General features: G+C 47.3%; 1 protein-coding gene across 1 annotated transcript in view; it reads left to right on the top strand.

Annotated features, from left to right (window-relative positions):
- Positions 1-13,546: 13,546 nt before the first annotated feature.
- Positions 13,547-14,933, top strand: part of LOC109451865 (uncharacterized) — a 209,554-nt gene continuing 208,167 nt past the window's right edge. The window contains exons 1-2 of the mRNA XM_074319365.1: positions 13,547-13,556; positions 13,854-14,486. Of these exons, the coding sequence (XP_074175466.1) occupies positions 13,547-13,556; positions 13,854-14,486 (643 nt within the window). The remainder of the gene's footprint in view (positions 13,557-13,853; positions 14,487-14,933) is intronic.

Below are 14,933 nucleotides of genomic sequence, written 5' to 3'. Positions count from 1 at the left end.
CGAGGGAGGGAGAGAAAGAGGAAGAAAGAGACAGACACTAAATCACTGCACTTTTGACAGTTCCTCTCTTCTCTCCCCGCCCCCACCTACACCCATTATCATGGACTTAGGAGTTTCAGACTCCTCACTCACTCCGTGAACCTGGGGACAGGCTCATCCAAACCTTCGGGGTACTTTTCTTAGTGAGTTGTAGACGACTTGAAGCCCCAGGGCTGTTTTTTCACGTGGGGATGGTTTAGGTACCCTGGGTCGCTCTCACTGTATCCATTAGCACAATGCCTCTTGTCCTTTTGTTCATTTAATGATCCAATAAATCTCTAGATATCTATTCCCAACCTTGAGTGCCTGGATGTGGTATAAAGCTCTTTGACAAATGTTTTCATAAAGCAGTTCAAGTATATTCCGGGATTAGTCATATTCCCCATCATCAACTTTGGGCTCAGTCGGGCCAGACTTGATTTGTATCATTACATACACAGAAGAGACAGAGGAGGAAAGATATTATACCTTTGGCCTTTGGAAAATCTTGGAAGTGGTAGTCATATCCATTCATTCCGTATACAGGTATTAAACACCTACAACAAGCCAGCTGCTTGGCTAGGTACTAGGGGCAACTACAGAAATAAACAGGGCATGATTTAAGTTTACAGGATGGTGAGGAAAATAGGACAGAACCCATGTGTCTGGATTATGGTTATATAAGGTCGAATGGGATATATGCCACATGAGAGGTACAAGCAAAATAGTTAAGGAGAATGGAGCAAGGAAAGATCCAAATCTTTTGGGAGCTTGAAGGAAGGTAAGGTTCCAGGAAGTCAAAATGAAAGGCAGCCCCTCCTCCAAAGGAAAACTTCTGGCAAGGAAATTGAGGCAGACAGCGTCGTGCATATTTGGGGAACAAGGAAGGAATGGGTTGGTTAAGTCCTGTGCAGGTGAAGTAACATCCATGGTGTGTATTAGATCAGTTGGACTATGGTGTGTTCGATACATTTAAAGGGGAAGACACTGGCGTTGTGGAAACCAACAGCAGGGGATGCCAGCTGACAAGATCAAAGAGAAAAGACAGGATGGAAGAGATGGTGAACCGTGAGGGGTTAGTGACTGATGGAGAGAGCAGAGTGGAGTGGCCCTGAAGCTTTAAACCTGGGTGACCAGAAGGACAGAACTAGAGAAATATACTACATCTGACGGTCCAGCAGAGATCAGAACTGAGCACCGAGGGGAGCAGTGTGGTTTCGATGTGTTTTTAGGAGGCCACAGGGCTCCAATGGGCAGATGTCCCATAACCAGGTGAAAATGGGGGTTTAGAGCTTGGGTGCGAAGTTAGGACGACCTTCTCTACCTAGTTTTTCACTCTGATGCTTCCACAAGGGTGATGCCCTCCTTGAAACACAGACTGAACTTCTTCCCTTTACCTGTCCAGGTCCTACCCCCAACATCCCCACCCTGCTTTGTGCCCCAAGAGTTGCCCTGTGAGACTCTCGTGGCCTCTGGATACGAGCTGGGTCCAGGCATTGGAGCAACGGGCACGAGACTGGAGGGTGAGAGAAAAGGAGCCACAGTGCCAGCAGGCGGTGCTCCCTGTGTAGCTGCCTTCTTTCGATTCTGGAAACAAGTGCTCCCCTCGTCCCTTCTGACTCAGTGGAGACCAGTCCTCAATCCTAAGGCTGGTTCTGAGGCCCTGCACTCTCCCTTGTCAGTTTCCCTGAACCCCACCCATTCCCTTGGTATATAGGTAAACTCTCTTCAATCCCCCAATTTGGATGAACCGTCTGTATCCTATCAGGACCCTGAATAATGCAAAACCTCAAGAGTCAAAGGGCATGCAGAACATAGCCTGTCTTTGTCATGGGTGATATTCCTAATTAACAGGAGGCTTCTAAGACATGGACACATACTCATTACAGTGGAGAGAAGCTCTACAAGCCGAAATGATTCACAGATTTGTTAGGTTTCGTCCCTCATTCTGAACATTAATGTATCCATTCTCGACCTTTTGCTTTTTAACATTTCTGGGTTCTGCTCTATGAGACTGCATCTGCTACCAGCTTCCCACGGCCTTCGAAGCTTCCTCTTAACACTAAGGTGAGATGCTGTTCCAAGTCTAAGCCACGCCTCTCAAGCAGCTTCCACCTTCTTTCCCATAGTGCTGCTGGAGATGGACTCTTGAGCCATCCCGAAGCCCCACCAACCCCCCAAATGGTGGGCCACTTTGAGTGGAACCAGCATTGTCTGAGCAGAAAGGAATTCTGAGCAGGAAAATTTGCCTTTTGTTCAAGTTTATTGGACGTCTTCTTTTAAAACAGAGAGAAATTTAGCTGGAAGATGGTCTGTAAGCATCAATCTATTTTAAAATGCATGTGTGCACTCCATGCTGTGATTGCTTTCCTATCTCCAAGGTTGCTGTGGCTTCTTTATTGTACATGTTTTGGGAGTAGGCACCCAAATGGAACCAACATAGACCCAAAGAGGAATTTATTGGAAGGATTTTGAGGCAAAGTGTAAACCCAAATGAAAGAATGAAATGTCAAAAGGCAGGATGGAAAGAATATAGTCCATCTTCAGAACACATGTCAAACTTTCCCCCTGCACATTAACTCTCTTCTCTCCCGTTGCTTTCTTCATGTGACAGGAAGCAAAATCATTCTCAAAGGAAGGGAGGGGTATGAAGCAAAAGATGTTTCATTACAGGCATCGCTAAACAACCATTATTTTTTTTAAAAAAGCAAACTAATCATCATTAAGAGACTTTACTGGGCTCAACAAACACCGTTTGGCATATTCACAATTTAATAGAAGCTATCAGTTAAGCAAATAAATAAATTGGGTCATTGCAGTGTCAGTGTGGGAACAGCTTGCTATTTTCTGATTGATGATGGATGGCTTTATTATTTGATAAGGTGGTGATTGAGGCCCATTTATGTGCCATAAATGAGATGACACAGGTTCCAGCCCCAGCTTACGTGACCTTGGGCAAGTCTCTCAATATGCCTGACCTTGTTTCCTTATCTACAAAAAATGGGAATAACAGTACTTGTCACCTCATGGTGTTGACATGAAACTGGAATGATATACTGTTAGTAAAAGGATGTGGCAAAGCCTCTTAGAGTTTAAGATCCAAGAGGAAAGAATCTGTGATACATAAATGCCAACACTGCCTCAGGTTTCTATAGGCCTCTTGCATCTCATTGGTTTTCAAAGTCATCTTGCAAAATAAGGAGGGATAGGACAGTTATCCCCACATTTGAGATGGAGTAAACAGGTCCAGGAAAGTTGAGTGACCTCTCCAAGATCACACAAGAGGGTCAGTACCAGAGTGGGCTAGGCATCCAGACGTCAGCCTGGTACAGTCAACATGGCTGTCCGGTGACACAAACCCCAACGTGACCTGTGAGTTTGCACAGTGAGGGTATGTACTACCTCACGTAACAAGAACTCCAGAGCTAGGACGGGGTCCAGGACTAGCTGATTCAGTGGATTAATGATGTCATCAAAGACCCAGGTTCTTTCATTTTAGCTCTCCCAGCCCCTGAGTTGCCTTCATTCTAAGGCTAGTCACGGGCACGGTTGCATGATGGCTGGTGTTGGCAATTAAGGCCAGGTGCTTCCGTGTTTCCAAAAGAAAAGAGAGAGAGAGAAACCTCTCATCCAAACATGTTTGAAATTAAGGCCAACTATGGAAAACTCACAGTTTGCATCGTATTCAGACTCCTGAATGGCGAGAGACTGGATGTTTTCTGATCAGGAGCAAGACAAGGCCGTCCACTGTCACCACTTCTGTTCAACATTGCACTGGGGGTTCCAGCCACAGCAATTAGGTAAGAAAACTAAATAAAGACATCCAAATGGGAAAGGAAATGGTATAACTATCTATTTAAAGATGGCATGACTTTAACCAGGGACTCAGAGCTCGTTAAAGAGGGGAAATTGGAGCGAGGATTGAAGGAAGTGGTATTTACATCCTTCTCTTTTGCAGGAATCTGCTGTTTCTTTTTAGTAGGAATCTACTGCCTAGTTCAGCACACTGTTACATTCGCACTTAGGTATAAAATAAATATTACTTAATGGTAGTTTTATCTATTACTTCTGATTTCCAATTTGTGGCCATTCAAAGAAATATGAACCCTTCAAGAACAAAGAGAGAGTCTACCATGCTTCGTATACTCTGGATTGCCTAAGTGGAATGAAGTCAAGTCATAGATTTCTGAACAGGAAAGGGTTTCGCCCCACCCTTTCATTTTGTAGATGAGTTTTGAATGCCTGGCCAAAAGCCACGTGGTGAACGAGAAATGCAATAGGTGATTAATAGGAAACCAAGTGCATATATGGAAGTGCACCTCCATAGAGGAACTTAGACGGCCAAGGATGGAGGGCAGATTGTCACTTCTTGGGTCCTGGTTTGTGTTAGAAATTTCCAGATGTCACAATTTGTCATCAAATATTATAGTCCAGCTGTTTTAAATGTTTTCGACAATATTGGTTTATTTCATTGCCACTTTAGGTGACATTGAAATTGCAATAATTTCTAAATGTGCCTTTATTCTCAAGGTTCAGTTGGAATCCCAGAATGCCATCACTTGGAGAGTTCTTATTACCCTGGGGTGTCTTGCTTGTCCCTTCTCCCTTCAGTTCTTTGCCTCCCTCAGTCCCTGGCAGCCACCACCCTACTTTTTGTCTCTATGAATTTTCCTGTCCTGGACATTTCATACAAATGAATCATGCAATAAGTGACCTTTTGTGTCTGGCTTTACTTAGCACTAATGTATTCAGGGTTCCTTTGTATTGTAGTGTGGATCAGTGTCATTCCTTTTCGTTGTTGAATACTATCCCATTGTATGGATGTGCCACTTGTATTTATCCATTCGTCAGTTGCTGGACAGTTGGGTTGTTTCTACCTTCTGCTGTCATGACTGATGCAGCTATGCATATTTGTGTACAAGTTTTGTCTGGATATACATTTTCCGTTCTCTTCAGTATATACCTAGGAGTAGAATTGGTGGGTGATATGTTAACACTATTTTTAATCCATTGAGGATTAGTAGACTGTTTTCCAAAATGACCACACCATTTTACATTCCCACCAGCAATGTGTGAGGGCTCCAATTTCTCCATATCCTCACCAACATTTGTTATTATCATGTCATCTTTAAATAGAGATAGTTATACTACTTTCTTTTCAATCTGGATGTCTTTACTTAATTTTCTTGCCTAATTGCTGTGGCTGGAACCCCCAGTACAATGTTGAATAGAAGTGGTGACAGTGGACGTCCTTCCTCGTCTTTTTCCTAATCAGAAAACATCCAGTCTTTCACCCTCAAGTAGGATGTCAGCTGTGAGTTTTTCATACATGGCCTTAATTAGGTTGAGGAAGTCTCCTCCATTCCTAACTTGTTGTGTGTTTTTATTATGAAAGTGTTTTGGATTTTTGTCAAATGCGTTTTCTATGTCAATTGAGATGGTCATCTGGTTTTTGTCCTTTATTCAATTAATATAGTGCATTATATTGGTTGATTTTATTATGTGAAATGAACTTTGCATTCCTGGGATAAATCCTACTTGGTCATGGTGTATGATCTTTTTATATGTTACAGGATTTGATTTGCTAGCATTTCGCTGAGGATTTTTGCATCTATATTTACAAGGGATATTGGTTTGCAATTTCCTTGTGTTGTCTTTGCCTTGTTTTGGTAACAAGGTAATGCTGGGTATTACTGGCTGTCAGGGTAATACTGGCCTCATAGAATGAGTTGGGAAGTGATCCCACTTCTATTTTTTACAAGAGTTTGTGAAAGATTAGTGTTAATTCTTTAAACATTTGGTAGCATTCATCCATGAAGCCATCTGATTTTCTTTGTGCGAGGTTTTTATTTTTATTTTATTTTTCATTACCAATTCAATCTCTTTACTTGTGATAGGTCTATTTAGATATTCTATTTCTCAGATAATTTTTGAAAATAGGTCGGTTAAAGGTCAATGTGTCAAATAAAATAGTTACTCTTTCCGTTTGAAATTACTACTGTGACAGTATTGAATTTCCAGGGTGGTTTCAAAGGGTAAAACCATGGAGCGAGCCCCTCCCTGCTCTTCAGGACCTGGCTCTGCTGTTCGTCGTGTGTGACTATGGGAAAGTCACTTTGTGTCTCGGATTGCCACTTTCCTCATCTACAAAATGGGTTTATTCGCGTTTCTCTCAAAGGGTGTTGAGGGGGGTCAGGTGAGACATCCATCAAGTGCCTAGCATATAATAGACCCTCAATAATGATAATCTGTTTTCTCTGTTGAAATCACATAAGCACCTACTATGCATTAAGCAGTCTTCTAGGGATTAGAGATACAGAGGTGAGCAAAACCAGACTCTGGTGGTTATATTCTAATGGGAGAGACACTAAAAGAAATGTATCGGGCGGGTTTAAGGAGGTCCCTGCCTGATTTTAAACCAAGAGACGGACACAGAAATGACACAGGTAGAGTGTCCGTGTTAGATGTACAACGAACAGAGCTGGGTTGGAGGACCTGTCTGGACTGTGACCAGGTGGGCTTACCTGAGGATTATGTGTCCTGCTAGTCTAATCCTTGGGACCGACCTCTAAGGGGATGTTTGAGCCCAGCTCTGGGACTTAATCTCTGATCCTTACTTTCTTTAAATCAATTAGCTGACCCCGCTTGAAAAGCCTGGACCCGTGGCTCTCGCCCACCAATCAGTCCCCTTGTCCTGAGGACGGCGTGGAGAGGGAGGTCAGAAGTGTTATTCAATGGAGGTCCCTTCTCATTGACACAAGGAGGAGTCGAGGATGTGTCCCCACCTCCTCCTGCCCATGGGGTACTGGGTTAGAAGGTAACAGGGCTTTCCGAAGCTGGTGACACTTGGGCAGAAACCTGAATGATAGCAATGAGCTAGATATGCAAAGATCGGGGGCAAGAGGGTGTTCCAGGCAGACGCGCCTACCCCACGGTGTGTCATCTCCTTTCCTCTCTCTTCCCACCCAATCTTTCTGATGCAGACTCCATCTTCCGCAGAGCCCCTCTGTGTCTGGGGAGCAGAACAGGCTGTGCTTTCCAGATGGTCATTTCTTCAAGACGATCGCTCTTAGACAAGAGCTGAGTCTCAAGTCCCTGAGCTCCCACGGACAGACCCGGCGGGCACAAGTGGCTTTCGAGGCATTTATGACCACCTGGCTGCAGGACAGATCAGGAGCAGCTTGAAAAACTATTTGCCTTTCTAGTTTTCCTTCTGGTTGATTTAGTGCTGGAATCAGAATTTCCCGAGGGGACTCATGGGAGTTATTACTAAGAAAATCAAGGCTCAGATTTAAACTTTGTCTCTGGTGAGTTACATGTGTACAAGTGACCACCCCTATGGGGAGGCATCACTCTGGCAAACACCTGGGGTTCTGCCATGCCACAGCCCTGTACCCACCTCACGTGGCATCTGACGTCATCGGATGTAGCTCAACCCCAGTTTCCAAAGACAGAATGTAGTCCTGGCACCTCCAGTGGCCCTGACATTTCTTGCTTTCCTTAACCTTCTGTGCTTCCTACCCAGGGACAGTCTCAGCCAGGTGGACGGGTGGGTCCTATTCCTGGGTAATCAGACAAAAGTCTCATTTTCTTTGGAGAGGAAATCTGACCTGTGATATGACAGATTCGCTCAATGATGTTTTGAGGTGCAGCTTTCCAGCATCAGAACTTCAGATGCCAAATGAATATTGACAGAGGCTGTGTCTGGGGCAGGGGGTTTCCTTTGGTACTGGACTCAGAACCCAGCCTCACCAGAGTGCATCAAACTGGGGCTTGTCATCTCCAGCGGAGCACCTCCTGCAGGGAGGCTGGCCTCTGCCAAAAGATCAGTGGCTGTTTCCTCTTCCAGGGACATCAGGAAGCTTTGGCTTCCTGGCTCAGTTGATGTAGAACACGACTCTTAGGTTGGACTGAATAACGTTTCCTACCTACTCAAAGGCCCCACTGTCAAGTCAGTTTCCTCCCCTAGGACACAGCAGCTGCCTTGCTGTGTGACCCAGGGTGAGTCACTTGCCATCTCTGAGCCTCACTTTCCGTATCTGTGAAATGAAGCATTGAACGAATTCCTCAGGAATGTGCCTTCTGCTTCTAGGTTGGAAGGCTATATTCTTGTAATTTCTCCCTGCCCGGCTCTGTGCCTAGAAGCCTCTCAATAATTGAATGACTGAATGAAAATGACGGTTTGCTATTCTAGCTCATCACGTGGGCCTTGTCTGTGGAGCCCATAGCAAAAGCCTGATGGCTTCTGACGTCGTCGGCGACTTGTACATGAGGCCAAGCCCCCCTGTTCCCGCAGAAAACCCAGACTCTGCTAATGAAGGGCTGATCCACAACTTGAATCTGGGCCTATCCCTTCCTTCTACCTGGGATGTCTTCACAGAGACCCATCCCTTCAGCTGGTCTGAGGTCTGGCCTGCAGAGATGCAGGGATGTAAAGGGAAAACCCACAGGTCGTACCGTCAGAATAACTGGAGTTCAAAGACCGTTCAGGCGTCCACCCACCACTTGACCTCGGTCAAGTTCTTTGGCTTCTCTAAGCCAATTTTCGTATCTGTACAGGAGGTAGAGTAATAATGCGCCCCACCCCACTGGGATTGGCAGGGGACAGGCTTGGAAATGCACGTGGACCTTTATGAGCTACCGCTCCTTTCTGCCGCTCTCTCCCCACTCCCCTCCAAACTCCTCAGAGAAGGTGAAGGAGGAGACGGAACTTTCAGTCTTGGATGAGGTAAGTGAGGAGGCTGATTTCAGAACCTCCAGCAAACAAAGCCACAGTGTTCCAAGGGGAGCTCCGGTGTGTGCCTCCTCCTGACTGGGGGTGGGGGTGGAGGTGGGGGGGAGGAGTGGGGTGGGGCTGAAGCATTTTCCCGGCACTGTTCAATCACATCTCCCACCCATCTGACCTGCTCCCTGAAATGGAAGATATGATCCAAGGGAGAAGGGAGGGCATCTCAGGTGAATGAATGTCTGGACCCACCTGGACCTATGTCCTTGAGAATATTTGCATTACAAAACTTCTTGCAAAATCTGGGTAGGGCTTCCTGCTAAGCCTGAGGAGAAGCCCTGTGCAAGTCCCAAGCTCTGATATCCCTCCCAGCCTGTACACACCCGGTGCCCCTCTTCCGTGATGCCAAACGGAAGGATGGAAAAGATAGGATATTTATCCAACGAGTCCCTTCCCTTGTTGCTTGCAGGTTGTCCTTGGAGGGTTAAACCCCTGGCACTTCTGAGATGCTCCTGTAAAGAACGGAAGAAGCCCCAGGTGCATAAGAGAGAGAGAAAGCAGGAGCCACCGCTGGCAGAGAAAGGAAGCAGACGCTTGCTAGAGTTACCCACTAGGCTGCAGGGAAACTCAGCAGTGAGGGAATATTGGGTGAGGTATCAACAGTGCATGGGTAAAGATGCTTGTACTTAGACAGCCTGAGGTTGAGGTGACGTGGAAACATCCAGCAGAAAGGCAGGAGACAGTCCTGGAGTCCAGCCAACCTCACCGTGGGCAGGATGGGGTGTGAGAGTGGACAAGGCACCGGGGGAGGGAGATGAGTGGACAGCTCAGCACATGAGCCTGGGATGTGTCTCACGTTTAGGGGGTAGGGATGGGAGCATCAGTAAGCAGGGCAGAGAGACCTGGGGCCTGGCACGCTGCTGCAAAAGCCAAGGGAAGGAGGGATTTCAGGAAAAGAAACTGCAGAGAGGATGAAACTAAGAAAGCCTGCACAAGCTCTCTGGACACAGAGGAGGGCTGAGTCTACTTGATAAAAAGCCAAGAGGGTGAAAGAAGGAAGATGGATAGTGAGAGAAGGGGTTGTTTGGCCACAGGTGCATTGCTCTCGGTTATCTATAAGACAACAATGATTTTATTTCCTGTTGTTTAGGGTTATGTGAGCATTCACTGTTTGTATACTTGGCACAGAGCCCAACAATTAGTAAGTGCTCAGTGAATTTTTTTTTAATCATTTATGAGAATTGAGCACGTTTGGAGGCAGAAAGGGAGCAGGTGATAATCTTGTGACATGAAGAGAGAGGGTGGGCTCTGATGCTCCCTCACATGTGACCACTCACGCTTGGAATTGTCCAGAAATCTAATAGCTTGGCTGACCCTTTCTGAAACTTCTTGGCGGTTCCGGACATTTCCATTAAATGATAGTTTTTTCTGAAATCTGTCTGGGTTTGCCTGTGTCTTATTTTAATCCCTGCACCAAGCATAGAAAACCCAGTAATGTGGGTTTTGTAATTAGAGCCCGTAGATATGCCCTCTCACTTCTCCAGTGTGCCACCCTGTCTTTGGCTCTTTCCTTGTGCAAGCCGCCCTTTGATACTTTTGGACATCAGCACCAAGCTCATTTACATATTTTTACCCAGCCGATACGCATATCCTGTGATCTGAGAAATTCACAGACATGGGGTATCAGGTCGGTCTTGGACTTGGTTGAATTTCCTCCATGTCAGACTGTTTCTGACCACTATACACTAGTCCCTCCTTTTCCGTGGTTTTGCTTTCTGTGGTTTCAGTTACCTGCAATCAACTTCAGTCCAAAAATATTAAATGGAAAATTCCAGAAATAAACAATTCATCAGTTTTAAATTGCGTGCTGTTCTGAGTAGTGTGATAAAATCTCACTCCGTCCCGCTGCGTCCCGCCTGGGACGTGAATCATCTCTTTGTCCAGAGTCTCCACGCTGTAGACGCTCCCCGCCCATTAGTCACTTAGCAGCTGCCTCGGTGGTCAGACCGACTGTTGAGGTATTGCAGTGCTTGAGTTCGGGTCACCCTGATTTTACTTATAATGGCGCCAACGCCATTCACGTAACTATTATTGTCGTCTGTTGTTGTAACTGTTCTATTTTAATATTAGTTATTCTTGTTAATCTCTTACTGTGCCTAGGTTATAAATTAAACTTTATCATAGGTATGTACGTATAGGGAAAAACATCACACACATGCACACACAGACATGCACATATTTCCATATTACTTGTGGTTTCAGACATTCACTGCGGGTCTTGGAACATGTGCCCTGTGGATACTGTGGATAAAGGGGAACAACTGTATCTCCCTTGAACTTCTAGGTTTATGAAAGTTCTCCGAAACATATTGCCAATAGACAAAACAACGTTACAGAATGAGACCTAGGTAGGGTTCCATTTGTTTAAAACGAACACTCTCATCAAGAGGTTTTGATTCGATGATATTTTTAAAAGTAGGATTATGTGTGTACTTACGCCCGCTTGGAGAATTCAAAAGTTAAAAGAATGTGCATCAGGAGACACAGATTCTAATGTTCAGGGAGCAGCCTGAGATTCCGCAGCTGGAAAACAAGCTTCTGAGCGGTGCTGAGGCTGCGGCTCTGTCTAGTAGAACTTTCCGCAGTGATGGAATGGTCTGTGTGTGCGCTGTCCGATGCATTAGCCACTGGACAACCTGTCACTATGGAGCACTTAAAATGTGGCTGGTATCCCTGAAGATCTGACTTTTAACTCTGAATTTTATTTACTTTGAATTAATTTAAATTTAAATAGCCACATGGCTACTGTATGAGACAGTGCAGTTCTCAATGGTAAATTTTTCAAGGGTTGGGACAATGTCTTGTTTACCTGTGTGTGCTCTTCAGGATTTGCATGTTGTAGAAACTGTTACGATGACAATAATAATAATTCCTTATATTACACTTACCTGAGGCACAGACCTGTCAGTACCTTGCCTAAGTCACTGCACTGGAAAATAACGGAGCCTGGACGTTGAGCCCAGGATCTAGTCTGGTACACATTTAACCTGAGGCCAGACTGTACATTACACTGGCCTCTCTTTCCTCCACTCTGGCCCTTTTACATCTGGCCCTTGCTTGTCACTGTCACAGGGCCTTTGGAGACATCGCCTTTCAACAGGGGAAGTAGAATGGGTGATGGGAGACCACAGGTGGGGTAGGGAGGAGGCGGATGGAAGGACAGGGGAGCCAGAGGACTCCCTGGACTGCTACCATTTGTCGAGTGCCTGTTGTTGGCAAGGCTGTGTGCTGGGTGCTCTCTACCTGTTCATCCACCTTCTTACACCAGCTGTGCTGAGCACCTGCTCTGCACCCAGGGCAGTGGGTCCAAGTGGGAAAAGGTTCAGCCCTTGCTGCCGGAATATTTATAGACACACTATGTGGAACTGTAGAGTGGCAGGGAGATGTTTCTGAGAGGGGGCTCTGGGCTTGAGCCCTGGCTCTGCTATGTATTTGCTCTGTGACATTAATCAAGTTGCTTAACTGCTTCCAGCTTGGATTTGTTTATTGTCCCTCATATACATTTTTTCAATTATCTTATTATATCAGTATGGACTCATGAATATTTTCTACTTTGGGTTATAATCCAATAATACTGTACTTATTTTATTGCTCAGATTGTTCCCCAACTTTGGCTATTAGGAGCTCTCTCAGTTGGCTTTTCTGTATCCCTTGGACATTCTCTGTCACTGTGGGGGGCGTGTGTGTGTGTGTGTGTGTGTGTGTTCACACTTTCTTACTTTCTGGCACCAGAGGATGCTCCAGGCTCATCTGGTATATTTCCTGCCCTAGTCCTAGAATCAGCCATTGCTCTGAGAAGTCCTGGTTCCTTTTACTGGACAACAGCATTAGAAACAAACCATGGATCTAGTACGCATTGCTGCTGGGCTGTCATTGCTTCTAGGTGCTCTCAGCAGAGCAAGCAGGGAGATACTTGTGTGTATACTAACCCATGTAGGCCCCCATATCTATAAATATCTTCCAGGACTGAGACAATACATTTCTGTGCTCTAAGCCACCCAGTGTGTACAGGTACCCTAGAAAACTAAGCCCCTGCCCTCCTCTTCACCATGTCCCCTTTCTTCTTTTGTACCCTCAATGTTTCCTCCACAGAGAAGGCTCTCTGCCTTTGTTGTTGTCGGTTGGGTTTGTGTGTCTTTTGTTTGGCTGTTTCCTACCCAGTGCAGACGCATCTCAGCATCTCAGACACTGCCCTCTGGACTTCTTGGCTGATATCCCCAGGCAGGGTTAGGTTCCCCAGGGACCATACCGTTTCTTTCACATCCACACAAGGATCACAATGCCGCTTCCTCCTCTCACTTGACCGGGAGCTCCTTGGGGGAGGATTTCTGCTTTTAGGCTCCCAGTGTGCGCAGGTGCTCAGGTGTTGAATGAATGAGGAGACCGCTGCAGAAACTGAAGCCTGAATAAGGACAATGGCAGCTTCAGAATTTTAATCGAGGAGGGTTCTCAGGGTGGCAATTGGTTTGTGGAAGTGAAGACTTGAAAGCAAGTTTGCTTAAACAACACGTGTAAGGAAACCACGGTTGTTCATAATAGAGATGGGGAGATCAGGCCACCCTGTGCTGGCCAACAATGGCTGGTCACGTCCCTCTAAAATTCCACGGAAGCGGACACTAATATCCTCTATCTGTGTCAGATGAAGAATCCGAGGTGTGGTAGTAACTCCTCCATGAAGGTCACACAGCCAGTTAATGGCAGGCGGCAACTGCAACCTAGCTGCGTTTGTCTGACTCACGGAGTATGTACGAAGGTTTGTCATCCTGGGCGGCATTTAGGGGCTTGATGCAACCCACCATATGCACAAAGGCTAACCTAGACCTAACAGAGTTGACAGTGAGGCTGGAATCCCAGCTTCCTCTAGGAAGGAAGGGAGCAAGCGAGGACAGGTGTTGGCCATAGATCCCAACCATCCCTACCGATGCTCCATTTGTTTTGCCTAGGAAAACAGAACTACATCTCCCAGGAAGCAGTTCGGCTCCTCTCGCCGCCCCTCCCCGCGTTCCGCCTGCCCCGCCCCGCCCCTCTTCGGGACCCGCTGATATATAAGGGCCGAATGGCCAGGCCCTGGGCAGAGTGCGGAGGCGGTGCGGGCGCGCGGTGTGCTGGTGGTGCTGGGTGGACACGGCCGCCACAGCTGGCACCCGCCAATCTGCCTTTCCCTCCCCGGGCCTCTCTTTCCCTGCGGGCGCCCACCCTACTCTGCCTGGGCCCTGCAGACCTGCAAACCCGAGGTCGAGAGCGGATTTGCCCTTGGTACTTTCCTGGGCTTGGCAGAGAGGTTCCGGCGGGAATCTGGGTTCGCGCTGGAGATGCGCAGCCAAGGAAGGCCAGAAGCTGCGTCCAGGCTGGGTGCTGTCCCGGTGCGAGGAGGCGGAATGCCCTCGCCGGGGGCGGCGGAGCGCCCAGCATCCGCCTGTTTCGTGCGGCGGTCCCCCGGCCCGGGAATGCGGCGCTTGGGAACCCCAGCCAGTGAACTCCCCGCGATCTCCGCGGGTCCTGAGCGCAGAGGCCGGCTGCCAGCTCTTTGGCCTTGGATGGAAAGTGAGCAATGGGGTGGGGGACTCCGGACCCCTTAACGTGGATTACTTGGTGCGTATCAGCCGGACTCAGAAGACCCACGACCTCGTCTCCATCCGTGGATTGATTCATTCTACAGAACAGTCGGGTCGCTCACCTGGAGGTAAGTTTCCCTGCAATTCGGGGGACGAATTTGAATTGACTCCCCACCCCCACCCCTCCGCGTCGCTTTCCGGAGGTCTCGAGGTTATGGGTCGAAAATTTTCTTCTTGTGATTGACGTCTTCTCGGAGGACGTTTTAGCCACCATCCCTCTGTCTCCAGACGGCGCTGATCGCCCGGGTCCTGGTGGTCAGCGCCCTGCAGCTCCCAGCGCCGCCAAGCTGCTGACTGTTCCGCGGGATCTAGCTCCCAGCCTGGTTAAAGGCCCCGCGTTCCTCTGAGCCCTGCGTGGCCCTTGCACTTACCTTTTCGCCTTGTCGCCCTCTCGGGCCCGTTATTTTGGGAGCGGAACCGCCTCGATAAGCTCCTGAGGTCTGGCCGCTGGCGACTCAGAATGCGACTGGAGCGCAGCGCTTGGGGAAGCTGATCTGGCCGAGTCTCTTATCACC

This window comes from Rhinolophus sinicus, linkage group LG15, assembly GCF_036562045.2.
Source record: "Rhinolophus sinicus isolate RSC01 linkage group LG15, ASM3656204v1, whole genome shotgun sequence".
NCBI classification, from domain to species: domain Eukaryota; kingdom Metazoa; phylum Chordata; class Mammalia; order Chiroptera; family Rhinolophidae; genus Rhinolophus; species Rhinolophus sinicus.
This window is presented reverse-complemented; position numbering and strand designations above follow the sequence as displayed.